Raw genomic sequence first — 20,164 nt, forward strand, 5'->3', positions numbered from 1 at the left:
AGGAAAAAAATCCTCTCTCAGGAGAGTTAGTTAAATATAGACTTAACTAAAGATAGACCATGATGTTAGAACATAAATACTAATCAGGAAACAAAACAGTATAGTTATTTCAAGTTTGATCATATTAAATTGTGCGCATATGCAGAAAACAAACCATTTATAAAATCATTGTGCTTGTTCAAGGTTACAATTTTTATGTCAATGGTAAACTGTATGTGAGTTTACCTCTAAATGTCGTTTGAGTAACAGGGTCCATTAGTCCGAGAAATTTCATATCAGGTAAAGGTAACATTTTGTCTGGTATTCATATATTTATCATTAGGAGAGATGTGAGTTTTTTTCACAGCTGTGGATATTTTCAAATGGTACTTGTTCAGCAAGTGCTTGTCCAAGCTGATTTCTGCTCATCAAAGTTGCAGATAACTTTTAAAATGTATGGATGTTTCTGAAGGAAAAAAAATCTTGGAATAAATAGGTAATTACTTCCCTCTGTTAAGTATGTTACTTACTTGGTGGGGGTGGTGGTTATCTCTTGTATAGTAGTTGAATGGTGTCAGCTTAATAGATTTTTATTTCTGTCTTCAGCTCTTTACTTTTGGAAAGAGAGTTTGAAGATAGGTTGACTCTCTGATAATTTTTCTGTAGGGAAGACAGAAGAGGTGGTCCTGAAGAAGCTAGAATACATTTATGCCAAACAAAAAGCAGTAGAAGCACAAAAAAAGAAGAAACAAGCTGAGCCAGAGGAATCTGTTGTAACCTCAACTGCTAGCACACAACAAGAAGGATCTTCTGCTCCCTCCAGAGAGCTGGCCCAAATGGCTATGACAAATAGAAGAGGCAAACCATTGATACTTGCCAGAAAAGGCATCCGTGCCACAGGTGGGCGAAAAGCGATGCACATTTTGCATAAAGGTGAGACAGACATTGAAGCAGCACCCCATGGCAGGGCAAAATGCTAGCCTGCTTGTGCAGGCCACTTCTTTCTTGAAGCAGAATTGACTATAGGACGAGGAAGTGTCCATCCAATAGGTGTGGAAACCATTCATTTTCAGTACGTATGAGACCAGCAGTACAACACGTACATCTTCAGATGAACGTGACTTTTGAGTTTCAGAATGATGGGAAATAAATTCCTATTAAGTTGCCTTTTGGTCTCATGGAGTTTCACTGCAATCCTGCAGTGATTTCTAAGAGGCAAAGGTGGTTATTTTTCTGCTGACTCAAAACCTGAAGCTCAACCCTCAGAATACTGGAGTTGCTAGAATAGATTAAGTTTTTAAAACATCCCTCCCCAAACAAGCTAGCTCTCAAGGTGGTGGAAGACGTGCTCTTAAATTAAATGACAGAATTGTCAGACACTTGAGAATTTTTTTGGAGCTGAGAACTTGTGGAGAAGTATTTGGCATTTGTGGAGGCTTTTCCACCATAAACATACGAAGGGACAAAAGAACGGCAGAAGTCCAAACTTTCATGGTAGTACCACTGTAATACTCTGTAAGGATCTTGTGATGTTTCTTATTTTGGTAATAATAAATAGACCTTACTTGAATTGGTCTCAGGCTTTTATAAACAACTGATTGTTCTGGTTTCCCAAGCCTCATTTTTGTCAAGTCCTGGGGAAGTTTGGCATCAGAATTTGAATGTGGTGAGAGAACTTCCTTTCTTTCTTTGGACTGAACAAGTCCCCTTTGTAATTTCAGCAAGACTACTCTGATACTTGATGAGGATGCCACTCTGGAGAGTTAGGATTATGTTACGCTGCACGAAGGAATAGTACAGACTGGCTCTAGCTGTGTAGGTGAGGTTCCTGAAGCCTGTATAGCTTCTGTAGCAGCTTTCTAATCTAGGGTTTGCCAACCTTCTAGTTGGAGTTCCTTCCACAACTATACTTAACACTGGATTGCAGGATATCATTTGTCATCAAGGGTGCTATGCCAGAATAAATTACTGATTTACATGTTTCTTTTTTACAGAGGACACCTCATCCTCTCTTACTCTAACTGCTGCAAGCCTAGTGATGACTCCACAGGGGCAGGTGCTTACACTGAAGAGCCCACTGGTACCAGGGCAGGTGGCAGCTGTTCCTTCCACGCTATTGCAAGCTGAATTAAAGCCTCGAGCTGTCAGTACTACCATGACAGCACAGCCAGGTATGATCATGTGAGAACATGTTAATTAAAATCAGTATCATGCTGTTCATAGATGTGCATAGCAGTTTACAAAGTAACATGTTGTTTAATTTTTGCTTTAATTTTTCATTTTTTACAACTTAACTGAGTGAGGTAGAACCTCCCTCTTAAGAGAGATTTGATATAATTAACTCAAACTGTCAGTTTATCAACAGGTAAGTAAAATCTGTTAAATTTTCACTATTCCCAAATTGGGGAAACATAGGGAAGATTTCTTAATCACCTAACCAATCTATGTTTCTATCTTTTACCACTTTCAGATTGTATTACAGTGTAAAGTCTTGCCTAGAAGTGCAAGGCTCTTATTTTCCAGGCTTGACTGAGTATCTGAAAGGCTCTTGTTTCCACCTCACCCACCCTTCCCCTTTTCTTGGATAAGGTATTGCTTCTGTGATGATTCAGCTGCCAGGATCAACAGTTCCTGTCCAAGTAAAAGGAATCCTTACTAACTCTACCATTCCCATTACACTGTCAACTGTTGCTGGAAACCCAGTGCCCTCAACAGTTGTATCAGCTACAGAGCCCCATTCAGGTAGGCGCTTTGTTTTTTATGGATCTTTTTGCTTGCATGCAGGGAACATTACCCTTGCAAAAATGAAGGTAAATAGTTTTCTCACTAAGTAGTAATGATTGGTATTATTGTCTGGGTATTCAAAGAAAATCACTATTAAATGTTTTGAACAGTGTAGATGGGCCTCTAGGGGATTATAGATGAGAGCTTTTTAACTTTCCTTCACCTCACTGATCCTCCTTGCCCTCAGCAAAATCAGAGTAAGTGAGGACTGGAATGTGTCTGTGGTGTAATGCATCCTACTGGGGAAGCTGCAGTGCAAAGTGGTAGTGGAGCTGTTGAAAATCTTTGCCTGTTACAGCCAGACTGTTACTCTGGCACAGCCCCTTCCCACACCCTGCCAGCTCTGCTGCCCATTGGAGAGAAGTTTTGAGACTGAGTACTGTACATTGGGGTCTAGGTGTGGGGTGGTTCTTGCCAATAGTGTGCTGCTTGCCGTCTGTTGTGTTAAAAGCAAGCCGCTCACTTTCTGCTTCATTGTAGTCATTTGGTCGTAATGAAAAAGGAAAGTTCACTTCAGATTTGGGGCTGGAAAAAATCTGAGGGCTCTAGATGGGAAACTGCTTGGAGGCAAACAGTAAGTAATTGCGTAGTCCCTGAAAGGCCTCTGTAGTATTGTGCACAAAACCAGTATTGCAAAATATGAGCATAAAAGTAAAGCATGAAAAAACAGTAAGGGAGAAAATTGTCATTCTGTTTTCCTTGCGCATCACCATCAGAATTGTAAGTATTACAGTTACTTGCATTTGTGCCAGCCTGCTGAAGGAAGGGACTGAGCAAGTGGTTCTGGAATAATCGATGTAGAGCTTGTTCTTTTTGTACCAGTTGAAAGTTAAGCTATTAGTGTTTTAAGGCTTCACTTGACCAAAACTGTGTAAGCGGTTTAAATTGTGAATAGCAGCTTACTTGAGGAAGACCTGAAAAGTGAGCAAATTATATTTAATTAGGAATTATCTTGCAGTTAGCATAGATCCTGATGGGTGCTGCTTTGTTTGGTTTTGCAGAAAGTGAAGATTCATTCATGATGCCAAAGATTGTTAATGTAACATCACTGGCTGCTGAGGGAAGCATGAGTCTAAACCTGAACAGAAACAAAAATTCTAATAGAACAACAGCTGCAGGTGCTCAGACTTCTGAAAAATCCTTGGTTGTAGCTCCCCTTGAAAGTAGGAAGAGTGATATCATCCTTTCAGAAGAAAAAGCTAAACCATGTCCTGGAGACAGTGGCGGAGATGGAAGAAATACCACAGGTCCCACAAAAGTTTTCTTTGAAAATAAAGATGGCTTTCCACAGCTCCGGAACGTATCGTGTACAAAGGAACCTCCAGAGTCCTTTAGCAAAAAGCTCTGCATTGGTGAGTTTGTAGGAAGCCAAGCCAGGAGGAAAGACAGTGATCCTGGAGGGGAAAGATTAAAATCTAAAGAATTGCCATTCCGCAAGCTGCAGATCAAAGATTCCAGGATAGAAATGGAATTGAGGAAAGTAGCGTCTGCAATGGAGGAAGCAGAACTGGATGCAAGTGAGTTACTGAGCAGCATTGAGGAGAGTGATGACACTGATGAAACCCTCACTTCACTGCTCAATGAGATTGCCTTCCTCAATCAGCAATTGAACGATGATGCTTCAGCTATGTCAGAACTGCCCAGCACTCTAAACTCAGATTTCTCTCATGAAGATGCAGAAGCTCGTCGGGGAACAGCCAGTGATCTCTCTGCTGCAGGTGGGTCTTCCTTCCAGTTTGGCCATTTGGGAGGCAGTTTTAAGGACCTTTCTGCAGTTCCGGAGGGTGGTGGCTCTATAAGCCCTCTCCTGCTGCACCTGGAAGATGACGACCTTACTGACGGGGACAAGAACTCTGGGGAGCCTTCATCTGAAGCAGACGTTTTAAAGATAGTAATAGGTGCTGAAATGAAGGATCCACTTCCCAATCTGTCAGTAACCAGTGGTGGGAATGGCAAAACCGTAACAACCTTGGCAGAGACCACTAATGTGACTCCCCCAGTTTTGCAGATGAAAACTAATCCAGAAGCTAGTAATGCTGACACTTTGTGGAGGCCCATGCCCAAGCTGGCACCACTTGGCTTAAAAGTGGCAAGTCTGCCAGTGGATGCAGAAGGGCAGAGTAATAAAGTGATGCCCTTGTTGGCGCCTGTAGTTACAAAACTGGCACCCAGTGGGGTAAAAACTTCATTACCTGCAACTGTTCAAGAAGGACAGGATAACAAAGTGATGCCCACGTTAGCACCTGTGGTGACGAAATTGAATACTACTGGGACCTTGCCTTCAAATTCAACAGGCAAATAAATGCATATATTTTTTATCAGAGACTGGAATGGAGATCTGGAGCAGTGAACCAGTGTTGGAGTTCGGCAACCTCCCTGGTCTGCAAAACTCATTTTCTGTATGGCATCAGCACTCTCTTCATCTGAGGGCAGGCCCCAAATTGAGAAATAAGTGCTATGAAACTTTTAAGCATGTTGACATGTTTTTACCTCACTGTTGTATTCTGGGTGTTCTCCTTCCCCTTCACAAAACAAGGAAGATGATCTATAACCATTGCTGGGCACATGGTATCCTTCCAAAATTGAGTCCTTCACAGAAGTAGTTTGTCAAAGGACTGAGAAACCTAGGCTATTGAAAGAGATTTCTTCCCCCCCGCCCCCCCACCCCATAGGGAGGCAGCTGTCTTGTTGGGGAAAAAATCTGGATTACTTGTTTTTGTACCAGGCAAATTATCTATGCAGAAATGGAATTGTTCACATTTGCTGTTTTTAATGTTTGCAGAATATGATGAATGTGCAGAAATGAGATTGCAGTTATCCTCAAATTTGTTACCTAGAGCAGCGGAAGGGAAACCTGAGACTGTGCAGAGGGCTGAAGTGAAAAGTTTTTGTTCTTTGGTGCTAGACAGTTCTCTGGCAGAGACTCTTTTTAAGAGCTTATGCACAGAAGATTTTAATAAACATCTGTAACTCTCACTACATGGGGAAGAAAATGATATTTCCCAGTGTAATTAGAAGTAGGACAGTATGTTAACTTCAATAAAACTACTAAAAAACCCCCCATACTTTCGCCTCCTGCCCCTATACAAATGCTCCCTCCTTTGATGCTTAGGGCATCTGGAAGGAAAAATTAGAAAGAAGTTTGGGCACCCTATTGCTACGTCTTTAAATACATTGCTGAAGTAGCTTGAGTGTTTTCCCAGTTCTTGTTTTCTTTCCTCCTGTCATTCTTCAAGATGTATTTGGTGGCTAGGAATGTTAATAGGAAGTGTTGCTTCATAAAAATACAGAACGCTTTCAGGACTGTTGTAGCCTAGCATAAATGAGCGAGGTGTATATGTGAATGTATATATGAAAATATGTGTATATCTTTCCAAACCTTCCATTTCGTTATAAATTCAGGAAAGGTACTCAGAGGTTTCTCACTGCATTTGCACAAGCTGTGTATAGCAAAAAAAAAAAAGTCAACAAAAATGCTCATTACCAGGGAAATAGGGCAGTATTGAATCACAAGATGTATTTTTTATTCTTCTCTGCCACTGCTTACTCAATAACCTGTAGATACTCTTCACTGTTCAGCTGTTGGATGTGAAGGGCCTACAGACTGTAAAGATATTTATATTTTTGTACACAATTTTTGTTTTCATAGTTTTCTTGACAAATGAAATTTTCAGCCTAGGAGAGATGATTTGTTAATGAGTGTATACACAATCTTTTCCTATCAAGTTTGTAAATACGAGTTATGGTGCGCTTGAGGGGCTTCTTAACTGCTCCAAAAAGGTCAAAAACATTGCCATGAAAATTATACAGAATTTGGTGGTGCATTTTGCTTTATGTTTAGGAATGCAATTCCCGTCTTACTGTTCCAGCAACAGCAGCTGGGATTTTCCCCCTGAAATTCCCCATCTTTGGTGGTGCAGTAATGCAGGAACTTCAGCTTTCCAGCACTGAGGTTGTGCAGGTGTTGAGAGTGATGTTCTTCCACAATTAGGGAGCAGTGTTTGTACACAGGGCAACCATACACCCTGTTCAGTAAGCTGCATCTTCTGGGTCTGTATCTAGGTTGGATCCACCAGGGGATACACGTACCTTGGGTGTTTCCTCGTCTTTTTTATGATTTTATATTATGCTGCAGAGGAGAGAAGCCCTTCAAGCTTGGTATGGATAAAGTTACTCCAGAGCCTACATAAAAAAGGTTTTTCACCTGGCCATTCTAAACGGTGTGTTTTAAACTGGTTACATATAACTCTTTATTGCCTTTTGCATATTTACTATTTTAATATTTGATACAAGTCCTGTATTAGTGGTTTGGAAAAGAGTATAGGTCAGCATGAGAGTCATGCAGGGTCTTACAGTTGTCACTGAATGCCTTAGAAAAGGGAATTTACAATATGAGTAAGTATTTAGACATATGTTGCTTATTATTAAAGAATTTTAACCTTATTTTAAACCAGTGGAAATCTGGAGTAACTAAATTAGTTTAGTAGCACTACATCAGACTTAAATTTATTTACCTGGGAATCTGGTTCTGAGCATTTCTAATAGGCTGAAGTTGCTTATTTTTTTTACCTATGGCAGTTTGTTTTGCCAATAGATTTCATTCCTCCTATGCGTGAAACAGCAACCAGAACTGTGCTGTGATTCCTTTCGAATTCCTAATCACTGACCTTTCTTTCTGCACCCCATCCTCTTATGGTTCCAAATGGCTAATATTAATTACAGAATTGTGTGCTAATCGTATCCAAATACTTTTTAAAAGTATGTGTGCTTTGCACACTTCTGTGGGACAGAGAAAGCTGTAACATGAAAACCATTCAAATGTTATCTAAAATAAATGCTGTACTTTTGAGGATGTTTTGTCCATTATCAAGGTAATGGAAAATGCCTGGATGTATTTACTGTTTGGCACTGGGCAGTAAGGAATTTTACTGCAGTAAAAATGTACTGTGTAAAGATGACAGCAAAAATTTTTGGTTCCTGAACGTGCTTACTAAATTAATTGAGAACAGACCACAAATTTGGCTGCAAGAAGTGGTAGCTGGTGCAGTTCCAAGAAGGATCTATGATGGGTTCTACCAGGCAACAAAGCATGTTCGAAATGCTCTTAGTTTTTGCTCTCCTTGTTCCACCGTCTCATGTCTGCAGCTTAATATTTTGCTATGAATTTAAAGGCTGACACTCTTTTTTTGCTCTTCCCTCAAGCTCCCATTGGTTTGGAACAAACCTTTTAAAGATTATATATGCTGTCTCTTGAGGCAATAATGCAAGAATATGACACGTAATGAAAAGATTTTAGAATCAGGAGAACAAAGGAAACCCCTGCAAGGCGCACGTTCTCACTAGACCAAGAGACCTGGAGATTTTCTTTGTTTTTTACACGTCTGTAAATAGACTGGAATGTTTTTAAGAATATAATGAAATGTCAGATTTAGCTTTTTTCCTTTTATATATTAAAATATATCTTTCCCTCTTTTCTGCTTTTGAAAAATTGATATTTTTGTAGAAATCTAACAGTACAGGATTCTGTATGTGAGGGACAAAGTGTAAAACTAAAATAAACCAATCGAGGTCGACTAGAAACTGGCTTTGAAAGTTTATTACAGGGAGGGAGAAGGAGCAGAAATGACGTGGTGGCATGCTGTTGGTGACATGTGGCATTGGACCTGGGCAAATGATACACACTTATGCTCTGGGGCAAAAGTTTTGGCAACGCAAACATCTGGTTTTGGTTCAAGTAATCAGACAACTCGGAGGAGATTTCTCTCTTTAGTCTTGAGCAGTATGCAGGAAATGGATGTTATTGGTTGTAAAAAGGGATTTTGACTTGTTAAATTCAGAAGAGGTACTGAAGGGGCTTTGTTTTCACCAAAATGCATCTTAAGCAGGAAGCCAATGGGGTTAACATTGGATCATGGCATAAAAAGAAAAGAAACTCCCAATGGTTCAAGATTAAGTCCACATAAAATCACTGTCCAGTCTCCCTCCCTCAACCCCAAACTTAGGTTAATCCTTTATATCTGTTTCCTTTAGAGAAGTTGTAGAACACAGCTGTCTGTATGGGAACAAGTCTGAAGATCTGTCTCCAAGTGAAGTGTCAGAGGAGATGCTTTTTTTAGAAGAAATGGAGAGAATGCCTGTAAGAAGTCACTGTCTATCACTTCCATATCCATTAAATGGAAGATAACACATTGCTAAATGTGTGTTTGGTGGTTGGTTTTGTGTTGTGTTGTGTTTTGTTTTCAAAAAGTAGTAAATGTCTACAAATGAGCAAGTTTGACTTGCAGACCAGAGAAAAGAAAATACAATGAAGAGAACAATTATGTGTGAGAGTAAGTGATGGACTGGAGAAGAGATGTTGCAGAATTTTTTTTTAAAGAGGAAGATCAGATTTCACAGGAGAGAATGAATAAAAATGGATGATACAGTCAGATAATGTATTTTTGAAAACTTCTGATGAAACCCTTCAGCAAGGCCTCATCCCATGACTCCTTATTTTAAGGGGTAAAGTTACTTCTTGGAATAGAAAGGAACATAAGCATAAGGTATGTCCAGTCAGTCAGGCTTGCAATGGAAAGAACTTTATATCAATAGAGTCCCATGATGACCTGTGCTGGGGACCTGTGTTCTCCAGCATATTCATTGTGTTCTCGGAAACATGGGTGATAGTACAAATAAGCTCAGTTGACTATGAAAAGTTACAGGGAGCCTTTGCAATAACTGATTTAAGGCCAGATTAGAGTCCCATAAATGCAGCCCAAAAATGTGCAGAGGACCAGTTTGTCCACAACTGGCAATGAATGGAATCTAAATTAATTACTGTCATTTGGGATCATGGTAGTGGAGGAATTGTGGTGCTATCTGTGATCACTTAAGCTCAGTGCATCATCTGTTTGCCCTTTTAACTTCTGCTACAGACCCAAGAAGGCGTTGTTACACCACTGTGTACTTGGTTGTTCCTGTGTATTTGAATTTTGTGTTGCTTCAGCCGGCACCTTTGTTGTCTGTCTTGCGTCTCTTGGGAGTTGGATGCCCATGACAGGTGACAGCTCTTTTGGAGGTCCCCCCTCTTCATTTTGAAACAGAATTCTACCCCTAGAAAGATTTGGGAGTCTCTACTCATCTGAGAGTCTTTTCTGACGAAGAGGAAAGCTGCAGTCTGTCCTTCCTGCCAGCCACCTGGGCCTTGCAGGCTGCCAGCACAAACCGCCCGTGCAGCATTTCAAGCAACTGGAAAGCCCTTTGCCCCAGGTTTGCAGCCACACAACCTCCAGCATGCTCATCAGCGTGAGCATGTCCCTGTGCCAGCGAGGCCTCCGGGACCTATGGTTATGGCCATCAGTAACCCACTTACGCACCCACCCCACCAGCCTGGAGCGTCCAGCCTGCATCAGTGCGTACATGAATGCCCCTGCCCACCCTTGGTTGAGCGAGGCCGCTCTCTAACAGCCCCTTGCTGGCAGCAGGATTCCTGTGATACAGAGCCCAAGCGAAGGAAGACCTCTCCTTGCTTTAACAGTGCTCACTTACCTGGTTCATCTTGCTCTTGGAGGGTTCCCTGTTTTTTGTAGGACTGTCTGCGTACAGGAGCGTGGTTCCTTGAGGTTACAGCTGTTGGCCCTGGCTCTCCTCTGGTGAAAAGCAGATGCTGGAAGTCAAAGCTTGAGGGACTTGAACCCGGAGGCGATTTTCCGACAAGCTGTCTTTGCAGCCTTTGCTCCTGAGCTCTCAGCATGAGGGTGGCAGCCAGCCGGACCAGGATCCCTGCCTGAGAGAGACGTGGATGTGAAGGGGGACGCATCAACACCACCCTGGCAAAGGGGGGGCGTGGTGTGGTCAGTAAGGGCAGCCGTGCCGGTCTGGCCACAGTCACAGGCTACGTGGGTGTAAACGGGAGGGCTGCGGTGCTGCAAGAGCGGGGCTCGCTCTCTCCTGTGCCAGCCTGCTGGGACCAGCTCCGAGGAGGAGGAGATGGGCTTTTCTCCGTCTTTTTTGACTGCCTTTCTTCTCTCTGGTGGGCGGCAGGGCTCCTGCCTCCCCGCCAGCCTCGGGGCCCCTGTAGTTCCCCCGTCCGACACGGAGGGGTGCCCCTCGCAAGCGCTGCGGCATGCTGTGCCTTGTGGGCTAAAACCAGGCAATTAAACAGCAGCTAAAAAAAGATACACAAACATAAGCCGTATGCCATTTTTAGTGGCTTTCAGTTGTGATTAACTCCTTAGGCAACAGCTGTACGAAACAACTTGCCTGGCTCCTCGGCTCTTCCTCAGCTGCTCCTCGGGCCCAAGCCGGGGCTTGAGGGCCTGCTGGGGCAGGGCTGCATCTGCGGCCACGCAGCGAAAAATGCAAGGTGTGCGGCTCTGCTTCTCCAGTGCCCGGGGCTGTACAGGCACAAAGCTTCTGGGCATGGGTCTGCACAGCTTACCTTAGCAACGGGCTCTAATTGCAGCTGAGGCTCCTGAGCCCTGCAAGGAATATAAAATACTTCACACTGCTGAGGTGCCAAAGGACCTGGAAAATGGACTTTGCATCCCTGCAGTTTGGGATCCAGTTGTATGTGGGTGGTGTTAGAAAAAAGAAAAGTAAAATAAGGCCAGTGTTATCACCAATCAGCTTAAAAAAGAGGGGCCAGAGTTTGTTTTTAAGCTGTGCTGGATCCAATCTACATAAAAAAACTAAATGGGAGGATGAATGTATGACAAGAGCTTGTTGGTTTCTGGAACAGTGCAATGTGTTTTCAGCCCATGGGGGCTGGGTGACTCTGATGACACCCACCCTTCCCCTGGACCTTCTGCAGCGTGAAAATACAATCAAAGACTTGTTTAGTTTTTAACTACATGGTTGAGGTCCATTAGCAGGACAGTAATGGCTTTACAGGTGTTTTTAGGACAGCACACTGCTGTTCCTCCAAAGGACTGGGAACGGCTGTTGCAGCAGCACGTGCTGCTGTAGGCTCCTGTTGAACATCTGGCTGGGATTTCCCACAGCAGTAAGAGGAGAAGGGTGGGTCTGCACTGGAGGTGACAGGGTAGTTTGGCAGAAGCAACTGGGGAAGTCGCCAGCTCTTGCACCACCCATCCCTCGCTGCCTCAACGCTGCCCGCTGTGCCAGGCCCCCTTGTAGGAGCTGCACAAGCTGCTCTCGGCCTGAGGGGCGGGGGCTCCTCTTTCTCCCCTTCTTTCACCAGTCCTTCTGCCTGCTCGGGCCTGGCCTTCTGAGTCCCCATCCTCTGCAAGAGGAAAAGGGGCTGAGACCCTGCTGCTTCCCACACTCCACCCTGGCCTGCCTCGATACACGCACAACAGTGCCTCAAAGCCCAGGCCTGGGGCTACGCTCGCCTTCTGGCTCAAAGTCAACTGCTAAGCAAATGCTGGGTTTTCTCGTCTTCTGAGAGCCGGACTAGGGCAGCCTCCCAGCGTGAGAGCGCTACAGCAGAGCCCTGCTGGTCCCGGCGAGCGGAGCTCCAGTCATCCAGTAAGTTGCAAACAGCAGATCCACAGCACTAGCCTCCTACGTATTCTCTATCTATCCAGCTATATCCTGGTTTCCTTCAGGTGCTGCCTATCACGCCTTATCCTGCAGCCAGCAAATGCACATCTTTCACCCCTCCGGCTGTGTCTGCGCAGTCAGAGCTCAGCCAGGCAGCAGTATTGGGGCGAGCCCTCTCCTCCCTTCTGCTTGCCTCCGGCTTGCCCTGCCTTCCACATGACTGAGGGCTTGCCAGTTGTGCTCTTTTATTCACACAATATTTTCCACCCTGAAGTTCCCTAAAACAACGATAAACTTATTGAAGGGATCCTGGAATTCCTTGCTGAGTTGCTTTCTCCTAAGGGAAAACACCCAAAGGTGATCAGGTGTCTGGTTTCTTTCAGTATCGAATGAAGCCCGGAGCTGTTGGGGTAAACAGCAGCTAAAGCTGCCTCTTCCCGCAGGAGCCGCTTGTTGCTTTGCATGGATGAAGTTGTGCCATCCCAGCCATGAGCCCTTGGCCCTTTCCATGTGGGGGCACAGCTCTCCGTTAGGCAGCTTTGTCTGTCCCTGCCTAAGCCTGAGGCACTGGCAGTGCTGAGCTTTGAAAATGTGTTAGCTAATGTTACGCCTTATTTCTGAGACGTGCTAGACCTGGACTTTACTGTAAAACAATGTTATGCAGCTGGAGTAAAACGTGATTCGATAAACTATTAGTGTCCCTTTGGGGCCTGGCTGGAGCCACGTTTTGTATGCTCAGCCTTGTAAAAGCAGCAGGGCGCGGACAAGGTCCTTCCTGCCCAGGCAGCCCTGTGCGGGAGCTAGACGCTGGGGCAGGCGGGGGGCTGGTGGGGAGCCCCCGCAGAATGTGCCCCTCAGATGTGGGGCAGGGGGCAGCTGCTGGCTGGGGCCTGCTGATGGCCGGTAGCCCCTCTCTGAGGGCCTGGGACAAGTTATGGGGCTGGATAAATTTGGACAGGCCAAGCTTCAGCAAAGTCCAAACATATGTGAATGTTTCCATGTATGAGATGGATAACACAGCAGATAGGATTTTCCTGATCTGGTTATCTTGATACTTTTTTTAATGATGTAGATCTGATGTGATTGTGTTATAACTTGCGTAAGGTGACTGGCTGCAAAAGCATCACAGAAGAAGGAGGTGCCTGCAAATCTTTTGCAACAGTAATGATTAACTCCTGCTCCTCAACCAGTGCTCTCATTTCTAGGTTACAGTGACTCTCCGGTTTTAAAAAATGGCTCAAGCAGACTTTCAGCTCGTGACCGCTTTGTGAAGGTTTAAATTTGCTTCCTTAGCTTTTGGATGTTCATGGCAAAAAAAGACAAAAGTCTTCCTGCAGAATCTCACCCCACAAATGTTTTGTAGCTCTGACATATGGGGCAATCAACTTGAACTGGGAGGCTTAGTCTCCAGGAAGAAATTTTAATAAACGGCTCCCACCAGGCGAGCTGAGCTGACAGCAGCCACAGTGGGAATTGTTTACTACCGTGCTCCAGCGTAGACAAGGCCTCATTGTCTGGCTTTGATGGGGAAAATGTCCAGTTTCACAAACTTTGCTGAGCAAGGGAGAAAATAATTATATTGCAGATCAGCTTACAAGGGGCACATTCATGTTTGAAAGAAAACTTGATTTTCATAGGGTGGGGAAGAGAGACATAACTGCCAAAGGGAAAAGCCAGCGGCTTCGGTGACCTACTAAAATTGCCTCAACTCAGAAGTTATTCCTGGCTGAAGGTGGGTCCCAGGGGGCCGGATCCTTGGCTCTGGCTGGGAGGCAGGCAGTGCAAGTGGAAAGCGTGCAGGAAACCAAGCGCTCCTCTGCCTCCGGAGCTGCTCCGTGCACAGCTGGCACCCGGGCGCGAGGCGGGCAGAGCAGACAGCCGAGCCCTCGCCATGGCTGGACAGAGACCCGTCGCTGCAGCTGCGTCGTGCTCAGGCCCCAACACCTTTGTGTCTCCAAGCTCCCCAGTGGGCATTTGCCAGGGCAGAAGCTGTGGCCGCAGGCTTGCTCATCCCCATCCTCTGCCTGCCGACTCATGAGCCCGCAGGCGCTTTGGAGCAGGTCGGCGCAGCACTCCTCCCGTGAGTCACAAACCCGCGCGGGCGGTGGGCTCCCCGATGCTGCTTGCTGGGTGGGTGACATCGTGCCGCAGGAGTGCTGCTGCCTAGAATTTGCCTGTTTTCAACTCCCAATTACCACAGTTGCCATTTCATTTGCAGTATTTGAGCAAAGTGTTGGCAGCATTTTGCTTCATGTGTTTTTACTTAGGAGGACGACTGGGCGAATATTGAAGGAATATGTTTTACAGAGCTGGGTTGGCCGTGATGAGCCACATGCAGCTGGCCTGGGCTGCTGACAGGCTGCCTTCCCCCCAGCGCTGGGAGTACTAGCTGAAGCCATTTTGGTTGTCTCCCCAAGCGGGAGGATGTAATTATCTTCTTTTTGCACGATTGCATGTAATTTTCTCCCCTCTATCTTAAACCCCCCCCCACCAAAACAGAAGCAGAAATGAACTGTGTAACAAGCTGATAACCTATTAATTCTTTCATCAGATTGAAGGCAAAGCTCGAATGAGTCTAAGTGCTATAAATCTTGCTGTTTTCTGTGAACATTTCTCTCAAGGAAGCGTGCACTCTCCTCTTTGTAGGAAGCTGCAACACCAGCATAAACCCAGTTTGTTGTCATGGCAATGTCAGTAGTTGCCTTATATGTATGCCGAATCGTAAGATCATAGGAAAATTCAGGTGGGAAGGGACCTCTGGAGGTCTGTAGTCCAGCCTCCTGCTCAGGGCAGGGTCAGCCATGAAATCAAGCCAGGTTGCTCAGGGCTTTCTCCAGCCAGGACTTAAAAACCTCAAGGGATGGAGATGGTGCCACCTCCCTGGGCAATGTTTCTAGGCTGTTGCTACCAGCCTTCTAGCCTTCCCAATTCCAGTCATTCAGGGAATAATATTTTGCGTTTGCTGTGTCTTTGACATTTATTCACTGCACGCTCTAGTTTTCACCACCTTGAGTCTATCCAGAAGAGGAATTTCCCTTCCACTTTGATTTCTTTCTCTGTCTGCAGGGTTGTTACACCTCGCTTCATTCCTCGTGAACATACTAGCACAGGCCACGCTGCTTTCTTGCATTCTCTTATCTGCTGAGGTTTTTGATGCCATGCTGATCACCATGACATCTGAAGAGTTTCTCCTGTGAACTTAAGATCTGGCTATACTGTTATATCTCCCTCTCTTTCGGTCAGTCATCTTGCTAGATGACTAACTGGCTGTGTTTTCTTGTATTTGACATTTGTTTTCTGCCCACACTGGCACTGCTTTAGGAAAGCATCCCTAGTCAGAACAGTATGTGTGCATTAGCAATGGGAATAAATGCATCCATACCTACAAGTTAAATGTGCGCTTGACTGCTCTTCAGAGAGACTTACAAGCACGCAAATGTTGCCATTAATCCTAGTCTTTCCTATTTGTTGTCATCTATGTATAGTGCACTGTCCTAAAGAAAGCAGAGAGTGCACTTGTTTGCGTGTGTCCTTGTCCTGAAGGGCACCCACTTGCCAACTCTCTTTTGACAGGATTGTTTCATGAGTTTTGTGTTTCACTCTTCTTCTGCTTGTATCGTATTTAGTCTACCATGTCCTGAGGGCAACTGCTGTCCAAGGTTTGTCCTGTTTAATTGAGTTATGGTTGCCATGGGTAGTGGAAAGGTCAAATTTCATTCTGCATGGTGAACTCTGCAAGCCAAGGTATGTTAGAAAGGAAGGGGGAAACCTGGCTCTCAAAGTCTGTATCAAGGAGCCAGGGGTTGAACTGATGGGGATTTTAAAAGGGGTTTATGGTAATTTGTTGCCCTACTTCCAAAGGAAATGCAGTTGAAGTTGGGTACCAAATTTAGGCTTATTGGAAAATCCCAGCTCTACAGCCAAGTGCCACAGCTCTTTTTGTGCCTATCTCCATGCTGTCTCTCTGCTTTCTGGCCAGAGTCTCTTCTGGGAACAGAGTCGTGCTTTGCCTCAGACACCTACCAAAGTCCTCTCAGAGAGTCTCTCTACAGAACCAAGCATGAGCGAAGGGACTGACATAAACCACGTACTTCTGGGTAGGGCTGGGCAGGGTACCGGCAGCGAGTCTGGAAAAACACAAATAGATGCAGGGACAGCATTTCTGGTATTTGGTTTCCAAACAGCATGAAATGTCGTTTGCATGTCAGCCCCTGTGCCTCAGTTCAGCATCTTTGCGGTGAGAGGATGGAGCTTGGTGCTCAGGGATGCCACGGTGCTAAGCCCTCCCCTACAGGCTCTGTAACAACCCTTGGGAGCCTCCATACTGACCTCCGTACCAACCTGACATACAGACCCCAACGCAGCCCTGCCTGCAGGAGGCAGACACAGAGGTGGGCACCCCAGTGGGAAGCAGCAGAGCATCTCTGCAGGAGGGTGTGGGACACAGCAGGAAGTTTTTTCCAAAAACTTCCAAAAATTCCCTTGCAAGATTTTGTTTTGATGTTTGCTTTTTGTTTTTAAGGATATGAAAGGCAAAAAGCAGAGCAAGTAAAGGGAACATTCATGAAATGTTACCCTCCAGGCTGAACTTCATGAGAACAGATGGGGAAACTGAGGCAAAAGACAGTGCTTAAAACCTGGCCAGCTGAGTGTTGCTCAACAACATGAGAGAAAGAGAGAGAGATATAACTTGCATGCTTCATTGCATTTGATTTTCCAACATTCATACTTGAGCCCTAACGGGGAGGACAGGGTCATGACACAAGAGGAAATTTAGAACATCATCAACATGCTAAATGTGATTGCAGGAGACATAGTGAGCAGCTGTGAAAACTGATATAAACGGGTGGATTTCATGGCTTGCAATATAATGCTTTGAAATCACTTGTCATCAGAGGGATTTTCATTTTTGCTTGCTCGCTTACAGTTTTGCTGTAGTTCTTTAATTTTGCTAACAGTAGTAATAGTAAAACACATCTGTGGGGGCCAGACAGCCGTACAGCACATTCAAGTTGTACGATCTGTCATGCCGCTGCCTTCTCAGGGCAAAACCCAAAGCTAGCTGAGTTCTGGTTTACACTGTCAGCTTGCTGGCAATGACCAAGAGCAAGACCCGCTCCAGCCAGGGCACTGTCTGCTTTGGGCTTGCAGAAGATATTCGTGCTACATTGTTCTCCTTAATTACTGCTCTCTGGAAACATAAGGCATGGGATGAAGGAGAATGAAACAAACAGGCTTATTTAGGTCAATTAGAAAAGTACGGGCTAATTGCAAACAAAGTGGTAAAACAGGAGCGGATGGGGCTCAGAGGAAAACAATGTCAACAGTGACCTACATACTCTCAGGGAGGGAGGGGGAGGTTAGACAGCAGGCGGTGGGGAACGCATAGCTCAGCACGAGAGGGGTTTGCATGCTTCTCTCCTTTCAGGTCCCTGGGCCAGGGCCAGCCTGCGCGCTGAGTGCCATCCCTGCAGTCTGTGCAGAGCTGGCCTAAACACGTAAGAACATCCAGGGAGACATCAGCCGACTGATGCAGAGGCATCGTTCCTATGTGACATTTAGCCCCGCAGGAACCTGCAAGACCTCTTCCCCAAGCCTCAGGGCAGACCGGGAAAATAACAGCCCCCTGCTTTCCATGCAGATCAGTCCTGGAGTGAAAATGGTGTAGTTTGTACACTCTTGATCATGCTGCCAGAGGGAGGACAAGTGAAGGACAATCAGTTGCTTAGACACATGCTGGAAAACGTATCTCGTGATCCCTTTCTGTGTCTGTAACGGTAAGGAGCTCGCTCTAACCTAACCTGACCCAACATAACCTAACCCAACCCAACCTTTCTACAGGAAACAGGCCCTTGGGTGATCTTAGAGCAGTAAGGCAGCAGCTTTCAACCTCCGCTCAGTGAGCCCTTGTGAGTACTTTTAAGATGTTTGTGAAAGGTAGCTGTTCTCGACTACCTTTCACAAACCCCCTAAACCCACTGCCAACAGGCTGCAAAATGTTTATGGGCCCAAAACTGGGAAAGGTATAAAGTGACTGCTCTAAGGGAAACCTTTATCATTCCTCACAGAGTTCAATGGTAAGTTCATCCTGTGCTTCATATTTCCAGAGAGCAGTAATTAAGGAGAACAATGGAACACAAATAACTCCTACAAAAGGGAACAAGGACTTGGCATCCCTTATTTAAGTACCAGCTCAGTCAAATGCTTTCCTATCATGTGGTTTTCAGCTCTGGATTCCCCTTGCAAGTAGGGACCTCTGTATCCAACATCCAGTCTCTGTGTGCCTGCCAGCCCTGGTGCCTGACCAGTCAATGAGAGACAGCCCTCTCCCACCTGCACGCCACTGTTCTTGTCTCTACCCACATCTAAGGTCCCAGCTAACTACTCTCTAAAAAAGACAGAGTTCATGCAAGACTGCAGTTCCACTGTGGGTTTTGAGACTGTGGAACCATTTCATCCTGCATGTAAATTGGACCAGACTCAGATCTGAGCTTAAAGAAACCCCTGTGGATTAGCCTGGGTAACATGTCATGGCTTATCTGAGCAGCCAAAGCTGTGATGGTGGGGAGTTGATAGGACCAAGTCTGGGCTGAGTTTTGCCTCAGTCCTTGCTGTATGTCCTCTCTAATAGCCTCCATGTAGACAGCAGGAAGCACAATGCATTTACATTCAGCAGCTACCGCATGGTATTCTGATCCCCTGCCACTGAAAAATGAACAACTCAGGTCCTGCTCCCGGTGAAAATTTAGTAAGGTTGTAACATAATTTACCTCCCTTCACAGGCTGGCTAACACACATATGTGCGGGCCAGGCCACAGCTAGTGGGGATAACTGTTCACACATAGCGCTGTAGTAGCTGAGAAGCTGGAACAGAAGTAGATGGGGCTGTGGCATCGCCCTCGGGGAGACGCCAGCCCCCGTGGTGGCCTGGCAGGCTTGTCTGCCCCCGTGACATCCACACACTGACGAGGCTCTTGTGAGGACGGTTCACAGCACGTGCTGCCAGAGGTGGCTGTGGGAAGTCCTGCAGCCATTCCTCCAGGCTTAAATCAGCCAGCCCAGATTTTTTTAATCAATCACTTCTGCCACCTCATAGCAAGCCTGGTAGCATACCTCACTGCACATGGGATGCACACATGCCTCGGGCACCAGGTGAGTCAGAAGGTGGCCTTGGTTTGACAGCTGAACGGACACATATACGCACTTTGCTAATTATGTTAAAAATAGTTTTAAATGAGGGCATGGATTTTGTTGATCCCTTGAAATACAGGAGTGAGACATAAGTGGACTAGTTCACCTGTTATAATAGCAGAGCCAAAATTTAAATGGATTTGTAATTTTTTTCCTTCAGTTTAGGGCACATTCTTCTAATTCAGAAAAAAAAAAATCAGTGTAGCTGTGCTTGGGATTTCCAAGTACATCTGTGCACCTTTTGTCTTATTACAGAAATTATCCATCCTTGGTGGATACAAGCCTTTCCTAAGGAGCATCTTCCTGTCCTCTGTTGGGCTTTCTATACTACACATTTCGTTTGTATTCCCCATGGTTTCTCTTTATCAGTACAATTTCCTGGCAGCCAGCTGAATGGCATTCATGCATGTATATTTTTCTTTCTTTAAAGCTCAGCTGGGATCTGTGATATAAGCATATTCTCCCTGGATGCATTATGAACCATAGATTTCTACACGACTTTTCCATGAGAACACATGAAGAAAAGATCCTGTGTAACCTCTGGCGGTAATCTAAACATTTTAAGTCAGATACCAGGAGTCTGATAAAAAGACCCAGGCTATGGCTGGAAACAATTTCCAGAAACTCATTTTGCTTATCCCTTGTAGCTGTGGCAATGAGAGAGAGGAAGGGACAAAGCTCACTGGGGGAAAACAAGTCAACAAAAACAACTAACTCCAGCTGGGGT

General features: G+C 45.2%; 1 protein-coding gene across 14 annotated transcripts in view; it reads left to right on the forward strand.

Moving 5' to 3' along the window:
* MGA (MAX dimerization protein MGA) overlaps nucleotides 1-9,151 on the forward strand; it is a 65,852-nt gene extending 56,701 nt beyond the window's left edge. For 7 of the 14 annotated variants that reach the window (XM_072865865.1, XM_072865869.1, XM_072865872.1 and 4 more), the window contains 4 exons: nucleotides 646-912; nucleotides 1,974-2,150; nucleotides 2,569-2,721; nucleotides 3,765-8,769. In XM_072865865.1, coding sequence (XP_072721966.1) covers nucleotides 646-912; nucleotides 1,974-2,150; nucleotides 2,569-2,721; nucleotides 3,765-5,065 — 1,898 coding nt within the window. In that variant the 3' untranslated portion in view covers nucleotides 5,066-8,769. Of the gene's footprint in view, nucleotides 1-645; nucleotides 913-1,700; nucleotides 1,799-1,973; nucleotides 2,151-2,568; nucleotides 2,722-3,764; nucleotides 8,771-8,793 lie in introns of those variants that run through there. The other 7 variants (XM_072865870.1, XM_072865880.1, XM_072865875.1 and 4 more) reach the window with 5 other exon arrangements.
* Nucleotides 9,152-20,164: the final 11,013 nt, after the last annotated feature.

This window comes from Ciconia boyciana, chromosome 6, assembly GCF_034638445.1.
Source record: "Ciconia boyciana chromosome 6, ASM3463844v1, whole genome shotgun sequence".
NCBI classification, from domain to species: domain Eukaryota; kingdom Metazoa; phylum Chordata; class Aves; order Ciconiiformes; family Ciconiidae; genus Ciconia; species Ciconia boyciana.